General features: G+C 35.3%; 1 protein-coding gene across 1 annotated transcript in view; it reads left to right on the top strand.

Moving 5' to 3' along the window:
* Positions 1-17,655, top strand: part of LOC135459934 (hippocampus abundant transcript-like protein 1) — a 28,871-nt gene extending 11,216 nt beyond the window's left edge. The window contains exons 3-12 of the mRNA XM_064736427.1: positions 2,657-2,719; positions 4,924-5,051; positions 5,904-6,018; positions 6,975-7,193; positions 8,265-8,378; positions 8,942-9,013; positions 11,491-11,603; positions 12,491-12,588; positions 14,358-14,515; positions 16,073-17,655. Coding sequence (XP_064592497.1) covers positions 2,657-2,719; positions 4,924-5,051; positions 5,904-6,018; positions 6,975-7,193; positions 8,265-8,378; positions 8,942-9,013; positions 11,491-11,603; positions 12,491-12,588; positions 14,358-14,515; positions 16,073-16,273 — 1,281 coding nt within the window. The 3' untranslated portion in view covers positions 16,274-17,655. The remainder of the gene's footprint in view (positions 1-2,656; positions 2,720-4,923; positions 5,052-5,903; positions 6,019-6,974; positions 7,194-8,264; positions 8,379-8,941; positions 9,014-11,490; positions 11,604-12,490; positions 12,589-14,357; positions 14,516-16,072) is intronic.
* The last annotated feature ends 1,432 nt before the right edge of the window (positions 17,656-19,087 follow it).

Below are 19,087 nucleotides of genomic sequence, written 5' to 3'. Positions count from 1 at the left end.
GTATATTCCCATGGGCTGCCTGTTAAGTCAGCATGTAACTTCAAGTGCAAAGTCATTCATGTAAGAAATGGATTTCATAAGTATTTATTATGTTCTGGTTATTTTCTAGGTGAACAGATAATTTGAGTGTTTGGTAATAGGATATGAAGCATTTAATTTGAAGGCATGGATCTCATTCATTTTAGTGGGGCCTGCCTGTGAGCAATTGCAGAAGGTCTACCTCTCCTAGTCCAGGTTTTCACTGCCTTATACTTGAGACCACTTTGAAAACATGGCAAACAAAGTTTTGTATGATTAAAAGAGTTAATTCTTTTCCTTCTCCAAACTCCAAGTAAGATAATGTACATAACTCTTGGAATGTATTTGCCTAACTTTTCTAAAGGCTGTTACTGAACTTTGTAACATCACTTAGTAATAAAGAAGTTCACATAAACAGTTGACACATTTCCATTAAGCAGTTGTCTCACAAAATGACTGTCCTCTCATCCTGTCTTGCTGGTGTCAAAATATAGGGAAGCTTACTGGGTGATCTTCCTTGTATTTCCTTTTTCTTTGCTTTTTTTTCTTAACCAAAGTGCTCAGTTTCAACTTGTGCAAGTTTGGCACTTCTCATTTAAAAGGATAAATATGCAAATCATGATTCTTACAGATCTGTAAACCTCCACAAATTTTAATAGAACTGTGTATTCAATAGTTGCCCAGTAGTGTACTCCAACTGGAATAGGTCCATAGTTGAGGGTAATCGTCTTTATTTGTAATCAGCTTTGTAAACACTGAATGGCTGCTGTGTGGTTTATGTAATTTCAAGTCTGGTTTGATACTTTGCACCTGTCTTGTGATGTACCTCTGGTAGCTTACATTGGCCTGCTTATGAGCTAGCAGTACTAGAGATCATGTAGAGAATGATATGAGCAAGGTTCAGCCTTTGATCTGCCAGCTGCCTACTTCTGCTCAAGCAGGTTTGTCAGGTAGGAAGGGCAGAAATGATAATGTCTGGCCTGTTGATCAAAGCTCATGGTTATTCAATTTTTTGTGATTTTTTTCATGATTCTGTGGGTCATTGTTCACTTTTAGTGTAATTAAAATGTTGCATATATGAAAATAAATTGTTTGATGGCTGAGATTATTTAAAGTTAAATTTTAAATTGCTTTTTCACTTCTTTTGACATCTGTCAGCAAAACTGTACTGTTAGTTACATGACACTTATACTTGGAGAAGAAAAGATTTAAAGTCTTTGTAAAGCACACAAAGGGTTATGGACATTTTTTTTTATTTATGGACTTGTAACCAGTGTTATTAAGTTACCATAAGCAATATTAATGACATGTTCTCTCTTCAATATATATATATATTTTTTTTAATATGTATATTGGTAGAACTGGAATAAAGCAGTTCCCTCTACCAGTTTGTCCACTTCTCTTGTCTATAAAGTAACAAATTAATATCAAAGAACTTGAACTTAGTATCAGCAAGGGTTTCCTCTCAGGAAAAAATACTAGAAAACAGCTCACAGGTAATTAGATTTGACTCTGAGTTTCCTATTTTTGTTTGTTTTGTTTTGTTTTTCTTTAACGTTGAAGGCATCTGCTTTTAGATCTGTAATTTGAGTTCTGATCTTTTTTTTCCTCAGTTTATAAAATCAGTGTTCTAACAGGTGAAAAATTGTTTTAAATACCTAATCAAAGGATGATGGCAGGAGGCAAAAGTGATGTAAATAAAGAGAATTATCTGACCAGTAATTAGTAAGAGAACCACCACTTTGATTAAACCTATGATTTGAGAATCTGACTCTTCCTGTAGAAATGATGCTAATACTTTTCAGTGACCCTTTCTCAGTATACATATAAGTAATTTTTGTAATTGGTGGCACTTAGCTATAAATATCAGGGGCAAATGAATGTGAGTTTTGTTCGAATCTGAATTTTTGTGCATATATGTTTTGAACTTCACAATAATTTTTTTTAGTCAATGTGATAGCACCTGTGAGGCCCCTTAACTCTCTTGCATATTTATGGTAAATCTGTTTAGCATAGATTAACATTCTTGTCCTTGAATTAGGACTGCTGATAAAGCACCTTACATGAATTCGTAGCTGTATTTAAACACTGAGAACTCTTGCTGGTATTTGTAAGCATCTACTTACTAATTGGAAGTGTTTCTAACTGTATGGCTATTTAATAGCTGCTGTGTGTTCAGTTATGTATATAGCACTATTTTTTCTGTGTCAATGTAATTTAGCAGAATCTCATTTTCACTCTTAAATATTGACAGTCAACCTTTTACATGAAGCAGCTACATAAAAATTTTATAATTTGTACTGCCTAGAGATGGTTTTTGCTTACATTGATCCTCTTTTTGAGCAGTGTCCCAAACCAGCTATCTCTGCATTACAGTCTTTGCCAGCATAGGAACTTATGCCGATAAATACATATTAAATCTTGTTTACATTTTCTTGTGAAAACAAAAAAGAGGTAGAAGATATTTTGATTCTTGTTGTTCCAGGTTTTTTGGTTTTTTTTTTTTTTTGGGATAGGATCCTTTTTTCTAACAAGTTCTCATAGAGCTATCCTGTTTTACAAATCAAGTTTAAACTTGGAATCAACTCTCTCCTGTCTCTCATAATTAAAATGGTGCTTTTTTCCCCCCTTCCTTCAGGTCTTACATGAAACATTTCCCACTCATACATTTTTAATGAATGGACTTATTCAAGGTGTTAAGGTAAGATGTTTTCTAAACCTCTGACGTAAGTATTCTGTGTGTTTGACTTGTCTCAACTACATTTTCCTAAGAACATAACAAAACACTGAGAACGTAGTTAATTCTTAAACCATTTTTTTACTGTAGTGGTTGTTTCTTGGGCTGAATTCAAGTTTTACTGCAGAAGTGGCAGTATCTTGAGACAAGTGGAATGTTTCTCAGAAATTTAAATTCCTCTCATTTGAACAGGTTCCACTTGTAGCTATTTGCAATTTTGATAAGGATCTGTCTGAAAATAAAGCTACGTTTTTGTTGTCTGCTTCCTAATGTTAAATGATTTATATCAGAGAAAAATGAATGCAATCATGATCATACCATTGAGATAGAAAATGAAGCATTTGATCATTGTGATTTTGTCTTAAAATGCTGCATAAGAGCTAATTTTCATCAGGTTTGTTTATTTCCTGGTCCTATTTTTTTAATCAGCTCTTGAACATTCTGTGATATTCAAGATATTCAGGGCAATTTATAGCTTACTTAGACCACTGCATTCCCACAGTGATTATGCTGAATTGTGGCCACAAAAAAGCTTGCAAGAGTTTTATAGCATAACTAATGTAAAGTCTTATCTTTCATAACTCTTGTGCTGAGAGGCTGCAAAGCCCTTGTTCAAACTTATGACTAAGATAATTTGTAGCGCTCAGAAATTATTTTTCTAGATGTCATGTAACAAATCTAAAGCATTGCTTTTAGCTGTGAGAACATAACATCCTTAGGATCAACTTGCTGGTCTTGCTGCCTTTCATGGTGAACTGGCAGAACACAGTGCGCTTGGGATGTTTGTCTCAGACTGAAAGAGGAAGTTATCTTCTCATTGTTCTCATAGGCAAACAAAGCTCATGTTCCTCTTCCTGTTTTAAGTTTTTCTCTTGCACTGCAATGTAACTGTGTATTAAAAGTAGTAAATAGAGGGTTCCCCATAGATTTTGTGCAGAGTGTGCCTGTAGAAAAGTGCTGTAATGAATATTTGGATTGCTCTAACAGGTCTAATAAACTGGAGATCAAAGGCTAGGGAGATCTTGTACTTCTGTGTCTTTTTTCTTTAAAACTTTGTTTGTGAAACATTGGAAATGTTTTTGACAGCAAAACATGTTAGTTCGTGTGGCGCTGAAATCTGATTCTAAGGAACAGAAAATGTAATTTCAATTGAGTAAGACATGTAACTTTCCAAGGATCAGGTAGTCTGGCTTTACAGCTTTTGGTCTCAGTCTACTTACTGAAAATGTTGAAAATCAGGTTTGTTTGTAAGGATTTGACAGAACAGTAACTTAGTATAGCAAGTCTGTATGCATATGTTAAACTTGTGTGACTACATTTGAATAAGAGAGGTAAGCTAAAGTTAGCCAGAGTAGGCTTCCAGGGTATTAAGGTGCTAACAGAACCATGCATTTACTAATGTTTGGACTTACGGCGCAATTGGATTGATAAATGAAGAATGTACTAACTAGGAGGAACTGTTCCCCAATTAACAAACCTGTGAAATCCTTTCCTATTTTAATTCTCCTGTGTAATAAAATGAATATGAGGCCTAGATTCTAGGACTTCATGAAATTCTGGAAAAATCTAGTATTTGATGCTTGGTTAATTTTTTCTGTTTTTACTGTACATGTGAGTCTGCAGGAATCTCATTATGGTGTCCCATGATCTCAAGTTGCTAGGCCTGCTCAAATGATCTTAATAGTTCTTGCTATTTACAGATGTATGGTACAGGATGAATATGTAGTATAAAGCAGTAAGTGTTTATTTTAATTTAAGCTGTTGAATTTGTTCAGAGAGCAGTTACGTTACCCAAAGCTCTCTCCTAGGACAGTCCAAATTAGAGGGCAACTTGGGTTTGAAATCTAGCACTGAGTCTCTTGATAGAGACTAAGGTAATGTCTTTTGTGGAACTAGACTGTATTTTGGAGATGTTAAACATTTTGCAGTCTGTGTTACTACTATACTGCATCAAATGGTGCTTGAAAAAACATATGCTGTCTCTTTTTTTTTATTTTTAAAATTCACTCAAGTTTGATTTGAAACATAAAGCATCAGAATCACAGAAAACTAGACTGTAGAACAAATAATGCCAATTTTCAGTTATCTATTTTATTCTTTTCTTATATTGTAAAGTGAGCCTTGGAAATGTAGCTGCTGACATACTAATTGTTTTTCTTCTGTCACAGGGCTTTTTGTCATTTCTCAGTGCTCCACTAATAGGTGCTCTCTCAGATGCTTGGGGAAGAAAATATTTTCTTCTTCTTACAGTTTTCTTCACCTGTGTCCCAATTCCATTAATGCGAATAAGCCCATGGTAAGTGGTACAAACTGGAGTAGCAGTCTTGTCAGGAGAGCAGGTATTCAGAGGAGATGTCTGGGGAAATGGGAAAGGGACAATAAGACAAGAAGAAAGCAGCTTTCCTTTCAAGACATGATTGCATTATTCTGGAGATTTTCTGTTCAAGATGTATTCAAACTGTGTGTCCTAAAAGTAGAAATAATGGAATATGAACTATATTCATACAAGTATAAAGCATTTCTTTCAAGGATTTGACAATCCCATCTAACTCTATTTTAAGACCAGCTGTTAATTTTTTCCCTTAATGACTGACAGTAATAAATTTGTTTTTAAAGCTAAATGAACCTTATCATTTATTTGCTAAAGAAAAGTATAATTGTTGCAAGTGAGATCTTTTACCTGTTTGATTAGTACTTTGATACCAAGTTAGTACTGCTCAGTTACGACTTTAGTTGCATTTACATTAATTGTGAAACTTGGAAGAATTACAAAAGAATTTTGTTTACAGTCTGAATGCATTCAGAGTTCAGGTTCCACAGTATTATATGTCCGATGAAATAACTTCTAAGATAGTTAATTTTTCATATCTTGAACTCGAGAGGGTAAAAATCTATGGGTACCATGTCCTCAAAGGACCACTTCTTCTTTTAGGCTGATGTATAGTAAACAGAAGAATATAAAATAATTTAAATGCTGTTTTCCAGTATTTAAGTGAGACTGTACAGTCATTCATTCATCTCCAATAAAGTTCTGTGTTAGTTTTCAAAGAACCCTCCTCCTAGACTTAAACACAAACTTGCTTATTAGTAAGAAAAAAAGCAAGAGATCTTAGTTCAAATTTTCTAATTGTTGCTTTTAAATTATTAGGTGGTACTTCGCTATGATTTCAGTATGTGGAATATTTTCTGTTACCTTTTCTGTAATATTTGCCTATGTAGCTGATGTAACAGAAGAACATAAAAGAACTACAGCCTACGGACTGGTAAGATATGCTCAATTTGGGGCAAAAGGTCAGATTATGACCTTCATATTGAAGTTGTGTTTTGATGTAAGATTGTTTCCTGATTAAAGAGTTTGATAAAGAAGTGTACCACAGCTCAGAACGCTGGATTAGCATTCACACAGTGAACGGAGTGCTGCGTGCTCATGGGAGCAGAATTAAAATTTGACAACTTGCATACAGGGCATGTGTAAGAAAGAATGTCTTTAATTTTGGAAACAGAACATTAAATGTTAAAGACAATGCAAGTAATATAATTTAGCAATAGTTTTCCATCACCCCTTAGTTGCATATATAGTTCATATGACTTCATTTTGGTATAAAATGGCCTTTTCTATTGTTAGAATGGTAAGAAGGGATGAAAATGCATAAAACAGTATTTTTAATAACTTAGATATGATCCTTCTTCACGATCAAAAGAGGAGGAAAATAACTTGGTTAGTACAAACTAGTCCATTCAGAGGTAATATAATTCCTGCTTAGTGTGCTTTCCTAATATCTGTATTACTTTACATTTTGGAGGTCTATTGATAGATGTCCTTAGCTTTTAAACTTCTTTTAAGCAGGCATTTAAATGTACTGACAACTTTTTCAGTGAAATCACTTCAAATTCATAATTAGAAAGCAAAATAAAGATTTTAGTCTATTTGAAGGTAAGAGCCATTTTCCTTTGAGCCAAACCTGATCTTGGAGTGCAAATCCTGTCTAGTATGGTGTGCTGTTGAGAAGGCAGTAGATACTGTATTTGGGACCCATACTTATTGTTGTAAATAGTATGTGGTTTATTTACTTTTTTGTTTGGTTTGGATTTTTTATTTGAATTTTTACTGGGGTGTTTTTTCAATGACACTTCTAGGGAGGGGTGGAGAGCAAGTTACTTCCTTTTTCTGTAATGGGAGAATAACCACTTTGATGAGTTTGTGAACTGTTGTGCATAGGTATCTGCCACCTTTGCGGCAAGTTTGGTGACTAGTCCTGCCATTGGAGCATTCCTGTCTGCCACCTACGGGGATAGTCTGGTTGTACTGGTGGCCACGTTGGTGGCTGTCGTGGACATCTTTTTCATCCTGCTAGCTGTACCAGAATCTCTGCCGGAAAAAATAAGACCTACTTCATGGGGATCTTCTATATCATGGGAACAGGCAGATCCTTTTGCAGTAAGATGCACTTCAATAAGTTGTTAGTAACTGTTTGGTGATTGATAAGTAATAATTATTCATTTCAGTTTGTAAGCTTGAGAAGTCTTCAGCCTTACTGGTAGCTTGACTGTTGGGTATGCCGTAGTTTCCGTTCTCTGCTCTTGCCCATAAAGATCTAACTACATTTAAAAAACAAAATCAAACCAAACTTTGTGGATGAAATAATTCTAGATTTGAAAATGATGTTTGGTGTGAAATCCAACGGTACAATACTTTAACTTCCTAACTTAGGTGCTCTATTTTATTGCGAACAGAATTGCTGAATTCTTATGCCCCAATATTTTAAGTTTTTGCATACTCACTTTATGACTGTACTTTTGGCAGTATGTCTCTGCACTCTTGCTTTCCACTTTTGGTTATGTACGATTTATTTCTAATAGAGATTGGATCTATAAAGCCTGATCTTTTTGTAGGCATATATAGGAAGGGCTAAAACATACCATGCAGTCTTTGTAGTAACTTCACTCACTCACATGTACTCAGTTATTTTATCTTTTCATTACACCTTGATATCTTAAGAAAGGAAGAAGTGATTTTTCTTCTCAAAATCTGTCCTGCTGGGAACTGGTTGTGAATATTGAGAGATGAATGGCATGCTTGAAAGACTGCAGTTACAGAATTTGTTTTCCGCAATTTATTTGTTCCTTAAAGTAATTAATTATAATTATAATTGGTGAACAAGTGTAAGAAATGTATATTATTTGCTAGTATCTTTCAAAACAAATAATTACTGTGGAGGTCCATTAGAAGACATCAGTTATTACAATTATGTAATGCTGTTTTTGGGGAGTAGTTTTGACTTGTTACTGAACAGTAGCTTCAAAAATCTCGATGGAAACTTTACTGAAGAATTGAGTTCCCCAAACTGTATATAAAGAGATTGTTTGTGACCTAATGTTCAACTTAACAGTGTCCATGTGTAATTGTTTTGATGTATATGCATGCAAAAAAAGGGAATATACCTTCTTTCTTTATGGTTTCATAGGCTTTGTACTATGTTTTAATACCTGCCTTGTTCTTTTGTTTTAGTCTCTGAAAAAGGTTAGAAAAGACCCTACAGTTCTCCCAATCTGCATTACAGTGTTATTCTCATATCTGCCTGAGGCTGGCCAGTATTCTAGTTTCTTTCTGTACTTGAGACAGGTAAATGTTGATCTCTTCGCACCTTACTAAGGATGTTTAAATAAGTATTCCCTATGACTTCTTTGTTGTTATAGGCTTTGCTTAGAGGCCTGCTTTCTGCCAAAGTAAAAACTTTAAAATTAAAAGCAGGGTGATTTGCTAAGCCAAAAACTGAGTAACACTTGACTCCTGATGCATGAACCCTGCAGTATTTTAAGCACGTGTTTACCTTAAGCAGGCCTTTGTTCTCATTTAGTACAGCAGTTTCTGAGTCTGTCTTGAAGTGGGATCTTGCCTGTCAAAGACCTGGTGTGTTTTGGGGAGGGATAGAGAACTTTAGTTTCCAGATCTAGGACTTCTTTTGTCTCCTTTTTTTAAGGCAGGTTTTTTTTTCCCCTTTATACTTTTCTTGGCAAAGAGTCAAGTTAGGGATCATTCTTGAAAGTGGACACTTCCTGAATGGATCCTGTATAAATCTAGAGTATAAGCAGGGATGAGTGTTTTCATTGAAAAGATATTCCCTGCTAGTAATTGTCCTGGATTGTGTTTGGCATTTGTTTCACACAATTTCTGCTTCTCTACAGGTTATAGGCTTTGGATCTGTTAGCATTGCGACATTTATAGCTGTGGTGGGCATTCTGTCCATAATAGCTCAGGTAAGCTCTGTTTCTTAATGCTTCATTTAAGCTCATCTAAAAACTTTTTACCTGCTCTAATGTCAGTGTATCTTGCATTCACTAAATGTTGTATTCGTGATACAGTCCATGTAAATTTCTTACGTTGTGTAAGCTTTCCTTAGTAATACTGCATCTGGATATCAGAAAGATAAAATTTGCTAGACTTGGATCAGTAAATTCCTTGGAACTCTGACTTAAAATTATTAAAACAATACAGGAAATTTGTTACTAAATGCAAGGCATTCTGAAAGGGAAGTGCCTTATTTTAAATAAAGGTCATGCTACTTGCACCTGCTCAGTTGGTTTGTGCTATCAAACTTGCATACAGGCAGTCTTTCCAGGGTTACTTAGGCTCAGCTTGGAGGCTGAGGAGCTGTGAGGCCTGTTATCTTCTTGTCATATTTCTTAATTGGCAACAGTGAGCTGATTTTTCAACAAATCCTTTATGTCTTTTGTAAATCCAGGTTTTTATTGTGCGATCTTTGGTATCTTTATGGATGCAGTTTGTCTTCCTGTTCTGATGACAAGAGGAGGAATGGCATATAGAGTATGTTGTACCCTTGCTGCCATTCTTAGCTGAATGAAGGTCTTACTGTTTTGATGTAAACAGCACATTCATCAATGTTTACCAGTTTTCCTGGTGTCAGTTGTGGCCTTCCTTAGCAATTCAAGAAATTATTTTAATCTTTGTGCTGTGGTTTTTTCTGAGGCTATTGTGTGCACTCACATCTACCAGTCATACTTTATGCAGACCAGTATTTTTCTAAAAATCTCTACAATGGTTTTCCTTCTGGTTTATAATTTTCAGTGTTAAAATGAGGAAAATCTTTTGATTTTTGAGCTTTTTGAAGAGTACAGCTTAGCAATCTAGGCTTATTGGCATAATCTTTGCTTCATAAATACTGACTTGTGTTGGCATGTTGGGTAAGAAAGAACTGAAGGTAGAATTACCGTATTTTTTCTGTGTAGCATTCAAACTAGAAATGAGAAACAAGAAAGCTAGGGTGAGCAGTTGTCCTTGGCTGGATGACAGATGCCCACCAAGCTGCTCCAGCACTCCCCTTTCCAGACAGACAGGGAAGAAAAGTTAAGGTAAAAAACAACTCTTAGGAGATAAGGTAGCTTACTAAAGCAAAAGCAAAAGTTTAGGTGCACATACAGGGGGAAAAAAAAGGTTTACTTTCTGCCTCCCATGAGCTAGCAGTGTTGAGCCACTTCCTGGGAAGCAGGACTTCCACACACATAGCAGTTGCTCTAAAAAGCTAACATCATCAATAACAAATGCCCCATTCCTCCTCCCTTTCTAGCTTTTGTATCTGAGCTGATACCATATGGGATGAGTTGTCCCTTTGGTCAGTTTGGGTCAGTGGGCCAAGTTTTGTCCCCTCCCAGGATCTTACCCATTCCCAGTCTGCTGATATGGGGGGATTGTTGAGAGACAACGCTGATGCTGTGCCAGCACTGCTCAGCAGCAGCCAAAGCACTGGTGTGTTAACACCACCTTTCCAGCTACCCACAGACCAGAGAGAGCTGCTGTGGGAAAATCAACTCCATCTCAGACAGACAATCAGGAAGAGAAGAGAGGAAGTGTATTCTGCTCTGCAGTCCTGGTTCCTTTTCTCTGTATTTTTACTGAAGCATTGCTGAGTTTCTCCTGTTAAAGTGTGTGGTCCATTAACTGAATCAAGTTGTCCATGTGGACTTTACCAGGAAGTGTCTGCTTCTTGCCCTGAGTGTCTTGTATCTGAATTGGGATCTCCTTTCCCCTCAGCAGTAACACTTCTAAAAAATGGAAATACTGATCTTTGATTAGGATTAGCTTTCATGTGCAAATGAAAAGGTCATGTCAGTTATGTAAAGAGTCAGTAGAAAATGTAATTAATGGTGCCTAGGAATTGACCAAATTTCAGTGTATGTGATGAAGGTGACAAAGCAGCAGGATTTACTTAAACTTACAGTAAGTTTAAATGTAAATTTGCAAAATAATTCAGCTGACCTAAGGAGTTTACTTTCTTCTGAGGTAGCAGTCTTTTTTTCTCTAGTATTTGTAAATACTGGTAAATTCAAATTGTGTCCAGCCTGCACTGTTTTTGCTTGGTAACTGCTTTTATTTTGTGGAGTGCTCTATTCCATAATACAATAGGGCTTGTAGAGGTGAAAATGAAAGCCTATTTGCATTGGAAGTAGACACTGTCATCTAATATACATAGAGAAGGCAGTACATATGGTTCTGGATGTCCCAAAGTAGTAACCCTTTAAGTGTTAAGAATATCTGTACATTAAATGTTTAAATTAATTATCTGTATTTTGGGCTTAACACAGGAGGAGAAAGAGGACAAATGTTGTGAATTTTCTCATCATTTGAAAGGTCCTCTGAATTACTTTGCATGGGAGAAATTACTTTAGCAAGTCTGACTTTTTAAAACAACTTTTGGTTGAACTTATTTCTCTTGCAGACTTTGTTTCTCAGTATCTTGATGAGAACTATAGGGAACAAAAACACAGTTCTCCTTGGTCTTGGCTTTCAGATCTTTCAGCTGGCTTGGTATGGTTTTGGATCTCAGTATTGGTAAGCATGCGTTTTGCTATGTAGACACTTGTTAAGGAGCTGAAAGGTTTTTTCTTTCCCCCGACAAATTCTACTGTTGTTGTCATGGGTATTTGAATGTTCTGTGAATTAAGTATTCCCATTTTCATTACTCTACCAAAATTTGGTCTGTATTTTGCATATGTTGGAATGATAGAATTTTGTGTACTTACAGCTCTTTTGAAAAGGGAGTCTTGGCAACATTTTGTTCCACTGACTATTAAGTCTATGAATGTGGTTAAAACTTTTTCTTAAACTCACAAGCTAATAAGTAGCATGTTATCTCTAGTAATTCCACTGGATCGATTTTACCCATTAGGTATTGGACCTATACTTGTTTTTGTAACACATTTTCTTACTCCAACTATCATCGGTCTTAGAAACTATCTACAGTTTCTTCTGTTGGAAACTGTCTAGAGTTTCTTCTGTCTTTAAGTAGAGACAATTGGAACCATAAGCTAGAAAATCTTACTCTTTACAAAGTGTGTCCTACTGAGAGGGAGGAGTGCTTGTCATTTATCAAGAGTACTTCCTAGTCAGTTGTAGAAACTAGAGAATTATCTCTCTGGAACACCCTGGGAAATTGTTCCTTTGTACAATGTTTGGAGAGGAAAGCCTGCTTTCCTCCCATTCCTGTTTTTTTTCTCTGCTAGGATAAAATCAAATCCAATGCGCTTCTCTTCCAGCAAGTTCAGAATAATATATGGGAAGGGAGCAGGAAGATAACCAGATAATTTCCAGTTCTTTAGGTGTTTGAGTATGTATATTTTAAAAGGAATGAAATGTTAAATAAGGGTGCTCTTGTGGGAGTGTGGGGAGTAATTATAAGGGCAGTGTCATTTTTAATTCAAATTATGTATTTAACACAGGATGATGTGGGCAGCGGGAGCTGTAGCAGCGATGTCAAGCATTACATTTCCAGCAATAAGTGCTCTGGTTTCACGAAATGCAGAGGCAGATCAACAAGGTGAGTATTTGATAAATTGCTGTTTTTGCATCAGACTGCTTTTTTCTCTAGAAAGCAGAAGAGTTACCTAGGTGCACTTTTCAAGTTATCTTTGTGTGTTTTCACTTGGTAGTACCTGTGGAAGTCTGCTAATCCATGTAGGGAGGAAGGAAGTGCACAAATTTATCATATTTACATTGTAAAAGACATAATTTCTGATTAGCTACTTCTTGTCTTTCTTTCTGTAAAAGTATTATGAAGGCAACAAAAACATTCTCTTTTTTTCTCTTCCTTTTATTATATGCAGTATTCTCTAAGTAAACAGTGAGGATTAATGTAACAATACTACCTTTTTAGTTACACATTTTACCAGATTGAAATAAATGTAGGAAAGAAGTTTTATTTTTTTTGTAGAAAAGTTGGCCCTATTTGATACAGTACTTTAGATTTTCCAGGAATAGAAAAGGATGCCAACGTAACCAGTTAAACTGAGAAAACACAGAATTTACTGTTTTTGATATGAAAAGCAATGTACAGTCAGAAATTACTCCTCCTTTAAAGTGAAATGAGAAGTCATCACAAATTAGAACACTGGTAGAAAGACTTCGTATTGTTCTCGAACTTGAATTTAGTATTCTCATTAAAAAATGCTTACATATAAATTTTGAGTATCAGTTATACTTTAGCTTTGTACAACATGAAGTAGGTAAATGCAGGAAATCTGAGAATTACCAAGGAGATACTGTTCCAGGAGGTGGATTTCTATTATAGGATGCAAAAGATGGTGTTTTACATGGGCTTTTGTAATTATTCCCCTCTCTCCCATTTTTTTGAGACATTTAAAGATTTTTAAAGACTTCTGTTTACATCAGGAAATTACTGGTTTAGTTAAGCTGACAGAAGCAATTGAACTTTGATTTTACATAGAGGAAACTGGTGTTAATAGCTAAGGCTTTCAAGACTGAGGTTTTGCCACCTAGTGGCATGAAGATTTTAAACTTTCATATCATCAACCCATGAAGTAAAAACTTTTTTTACGTGTTTTCTTTTCCTCCCATTTTACAAGTTACCGCCTTAAGGATGAAGCAGATTATTAATATTGTCAAATAGCATTTTTAGACTCTTATTATGTGAAGTTAATATCATCAAAACACTTTTTGCACTGTTGCCACAATTACTTAATGAAATCAAAACAGAAGTGTACCTATAGCACTTTGATTAATCAAGCTTTAAAAAGAATCCATTATAAAAGTGCAGTCAGTCAAGTATTGTGAATTTACTGCTGTTTACTTAATTTACTGCCCTGAATAGGTTACTTGGTATTTAAATAAATACTGGTCACAATTTGTGCGTATTTTCCCAATCACAATTCTTAACACTTAGGTGCATTATTCTAAATTTCACTTGAAAATAAATTGAATGGGAACCACATTTAAATGCTATCTTCATTGTCTTCATTGCAGGCTTTGGGTGAGAGTGGAAGAACTCTAATATTAAAAACTAAACCTACACATACATTTCTTTATCATAATAATGAAATATTATCCAATAATAAAAATAATAATTCTTCCAGTAATCTGCAAATATAGTGACAGGACTATGGTGTGCAGAGGATTATTTGAATCCAACAGATTTGTCTTCAATAAACTTCTTACATCTTAGAATGTAGAAATAATTATGATATGCTCTATTTTGGAACAATTATTAGAATACACTCAGAGCTCTTGGCTCTGAGCATTTCTTCCTTGCTTAAAAAAAGAAAATCCTACTGTTTTTTTTTTCCTCATTAGGTGTTGTCCAAGGAATAATAACTGGAATAAGAGGACTGTGCAATGGCCTGGGACCAGCACTGTATGGCCTTATTTTCTTTGTCTTCCATGTGGAATTCAATGAATTCCTACCTGATAACACTTCTGAAACTGAAACAAAGCAGAATCCCAGTAATAAGGTTAGTTCAAAATTTGGTGTGGAGTTTCGTGTGTAGAATTCATTGTGCCAGAAATCTGTCTTTTTGGTTGATTTAAAATCTTAGTTATTTAATAAACCTGGAAAGTGAGAATTAAGTCGTTTAAGAACAAGATGTTCTTGTTCTTAATTCTCACTTTTCAGATTTATTAAATAATTCAGATTAAGATAATTTAAATGTGATCGTAAATACTTAGATTTACGGTAGCAGCAGCATTGGTTTCGGTATTGTAACAGTGCCAGGTAACTTATTTTGATGTAAATTTACTGGAACTAAAGTTTTGAGTGAAGTTGCATCATTCTGATTTTCCACATATTACAGCAAACAGAGGAGTTGTCGGATGTGTTGGAGAGTAGTAATAACACTTGGCAATGCAATGACAAAGGGCAGCTTTTGAAAGATTTTCACTCCTCTCAGTGAAACCACAATTATGTGGTTAATACTCAAAAGCTGCTCAGATGAATTAGCTGTTATACTGCAAATGAGGGTGTATTAATTTGTGGAAGTTCATTTCTTCTTTGAGTATTTGTGTGTGTAGCACCTCTTGAAGATTTAATATCATCAAAATGTATTTTTGATTTGTTTATATGTGCAGACCATCAGCTGAAAATTTAGGCCTCTGATTGTAACAAGAATTGAGGCAAGGGAAATACCCGGTTACTGTATACTTATGTTCAGGTATTTTCCCACTTTATTTGAGAAGAACTTCCTACATTTCATTTGGTAGAATAAAAGTACACAGGATTGACAAGCTTCACTTTTGGTTTTATCTAGTTTTAGTTTAACACAGATACAGAAAATTTGTTAAAGATTAAAAAAAAGCTGGATTGCTGACATTTTTCTTTTGTAGAGGTTTGCCATCAAACCTGGCTGATTAAAATTTATGTTAAAACCTTTCTGATGTTTGTTTTTAGTTGGGTTTATGAAATGTGGATAAGTTTTGGTTTTGAACTTTAAAATAAACTGCTTAGAAGCAAGAGACAATAACTCCAAATACTGAGTTATCATACATGAGTAACACGTGTCTGCAGTGAGAATGGTCTCACTGCTATTTTGCTCACCCATATATTGATTTTTTTTTTGGGATGCTTGTTTATTTGGCTAACTTGATTCTAGATATCTCAGCCATGGAAAAGTGAAGCTGAGGTTATTGAGACTTGTACTTGTGGATGTTGAAATCTTATTCTATTAATGTTCAGAGGAGTCTTGTTGATTTAACAAGCATATTGCCTAAAGCAAAAAAATAAATTACAAAAAAGCATCAAGTCAACATCTGTTTCATTATCTAGGCAATCATACTTTCAATTGAAAATTTTATGTGTTTTTTCATTTTTCAATCAGCGTGGAGATCAGGTGAGGAATTTGTGGGGATTTTAGATGTAGAAAATTCACTTTAAAGTGCACATATGAATCTGTTTGCAAAAATTTTATAGTCCCCATAAATGTGTCTCTCATGATCTCCTGCCTTAGTGGTGTAGTTCATAATGCAGAAGTCAGTGTCTGAAACATGAATTCTTTATTATGCTTGTTTTCCTGTAGAGAGCGATCGTTCCTGGTCCCGCCTTCCTGATTGGAGCGTGCATTGTTCTCCTGGCTTTTCTAGTTGCCTTATTTATTCCTGAGAACAAAGCCAGCAGTACCAAAAAACACAGCAACAGCATCAGCAGTAGTCAGAGTAACAACCTAGACCAAAGTAATGAAGAGGACATTGAACCATTGCTGCAGGATAGCACTGTATGAAGGCTAAATTCTGAGGGGCCAATGGAACAAATTCATGCACTGAATTGTGGCTCTGGAAGCTTGATGGGAGGTACAGAGTATCCTGCCTTTCAGGAGAAGGCAGCTGTGACAGGAGGTCACTTGCTGTATGCTGCCTGAGGTTGATGTCATGCATGCAGGAGTGGTTTTTTAGAACAGCAGGTCACAAGCTGGTGTGATTCTACCTAGTATTGGACTGCAAATGCTGTGTCAAATTCTGATGTTGGGTAAAAACCTGAATACAGAGACAGATTTTCTTTTTGAAGTTTGAATGTTTAGTTCCCAAAATTGCAAATTAATGCAAAATAAACAGGTTTGAGTCAGAACAATTTCAGCCATCACTACAACAGGTTTTTTTACATTTCTTACGCCTTTTTGTCTGCATCTATGCCACATGTTGTCTTCATAGCATGGGAGGCACTGATCTCTATATAGTTTTGGTACCTGAGATAGTGGTTATCGATGAAATTCTCAAGTATTATTTACTAGGAAGAACTCCAGTAGTTACCAGAAAGCAGTGATGAAAATGAGATGGCAGAATTGTGAATGTGTGTGATCACACAGGATAGTACTTAGCCATGAATAAAGGTCATGCAGAAACCTTAAAGCCACATTCTGCAATAATCAGTTATGTGCAGTTAAAACAAATCCACATGGCACCGAAGAGCCAGGTCCCATTAATATTTTGCTTATAAAAAATATATTTTAATATTAAAATGAGCAGTGTCAGAAATAGACAATTCTGAGTGGGTGCCAGAGTACTTTACATCAAAATATATATGTATGTACTGCATTTTGTCACTTTATCTGCCATATAAACTAATTTTTCCTATTAATTCCTTTGACCGCTGCCTTAACTGCTTCTTAGTGTTCAGTTATTAGTCATATTCAGCCTTCATATCACTGTCTTACCTGCTGAATATCATAGATATATGAATATCTTTTTTTCTAAAAGATGCTTCAGAGGAGCGATGAATTATAAACAAATGTGCTAATTTTTAGAGACATTTTATGAAGAACACAGAGATTTATATGTATTTTGCTGCAGTGTAAATGGACTATTAAACCCAACTTTGATGAAGTACTCCTATGAATGTTTTATATGTATACAATATATGTAGATATTTGTAAGGAGTTTTAATTTTTCCGGATGGGGTGCTGTGTAAATCATGTATTTATAAATGTAATGAGGGTACAGACAGTTATACAGTTTTTTAAAAGGCTTGTGTATTGACTGAACAAATTTTAAAAATATATATTTTGAAACTTGTTCCATGTTGAGCACAGATAAGAAACCTTTTGTACTTATGCAGGTTGGTTTTTGGTTTTTAAGTTAATAAGCTTCCTAATGCATAATAAATATAAATACCAAGCTTTCTAGGTTTTGTGAGTACGTGTCTGTTTTTCCAAGTTCACTATTGTGCCTTGGCTGCTTCAGATCAGAAGTGGGTTTATCCTAGTCTTGGATGACAGTACCTGGATTCCTGTTCTGTTGTGTTGTGTTTGTGTTATCAAGAGTGGTGAAAAACATGCTTTGCTTAGATGTTCCATGGGTTCCTGACATGTTATCCACTGGGGTGGAGAAGTGGAGAATGAAAGTACAAAAAACACTGAGAGTAATTTCTGATCTGAACACTACTGCAGAATTAATAGCTTTTTCTGAGGAAGCTTATGTAGAAAATTCAATTTTTCTTGTATTCTTGAATTTCTTGTAATTCAAGCCTGGGCTTTTATGCAGGATAATCTTTTTTTGCTGCAGGCCAGACTGCAGTTGGGTAAGTTTTGCATGATCCCAGCTTAGAATGTCTTAAACTTGATCTATGGAATAGAATACAGATATATTAGTGTTAAAAGTAGCAGTTGTCAAATTTATTACTGCTTATAGTATCCCTGCAATGGATTGGATTTTTGAAGTAGAATCTCAAAATCACAGAGTGGTTGGAAGGGACCTTTAAAGGTTGTGGGACAGGGACATCTTTCACTAGAGCAGGTTGCTCAGAGCCACCCTATCCACCCTGACCTTGAACATATCCAGGACTTCTAGGAATTAATTATCCACAGCTTCTCTGGGCAACCTGTGACAGTGCCTCACCACCCTTTATTGCAGAGATTTTCTTCCCTTTGTTCAAACTAAACTTTACTCTTCTCATTTTAAAACTCTTACTCTTTGTCCTGTTGCTACATACCTTGGTGAAAAGCTGCCTCCTATCCTAAAAGTCTTTTTTGTATATTGAAGGGCTCACCCCAGAGCCTTCTTTTCTGCTGCCTGAACAACCCTGAACAACCCCAAACAACCCCAGCTCTCAGCATGTCTTCACAGCAGAGGTGCTCCAGTCCTTCAGTCATCTTTGTGGCCTCTTCACTCCAACAGCTCTGTGGTTTCCTGTGCTGGGGAATCTAGACCTGGATGCAAAAAAAATATTTTAAGCACACACCCTTACTCTATATAAATTATTATATGTACTACTCTGCTAATTAAGTACACAATAAAAATGTAAAAAGGTAAGTTACAGATGAGATAAACAATTTTCAAATATTTTTATGAGTAATGTAAAGTATTTTTCTGTTCCCGGTAGAAAATTAGTTAATGATGCTCAGAAATACCTGATGCCTCATTATTTTTAGGAATTTTTGTTCAACACGGTGGTACAGAGATTTTAGGATTTGGTTCTAAGTTAATTTGTCTTGATTTTAAACTTCAATATGTATTTAATATCTGTTTCTAGTATCTGTCATTACTGAAATAGATACCTCACAAAGATATTTGTCCAAATGGAAAGTGTGTCGAAGGCTGTG

The sequence above is a fragment of the Zonotrichia leucophrys genome, chromosome Z (assembly GCF_028769735.1).
Source record: "Zonotrichia leucophrys gambelii isolate GWCS_2022_RI chromosome Z, RI_Zleu_2.0, whole genome shotgun sequence".
Classification (NCBI taxonomy): Eukaryota; Metazoa; Chordata; class Aves; order Passeriformes; family Passerellidae; genus Zonotrichia; species Zonotrichia leucophrys.
This window is presented reverse-complemented; position numbering and strand designations above follow the sequence as displayed.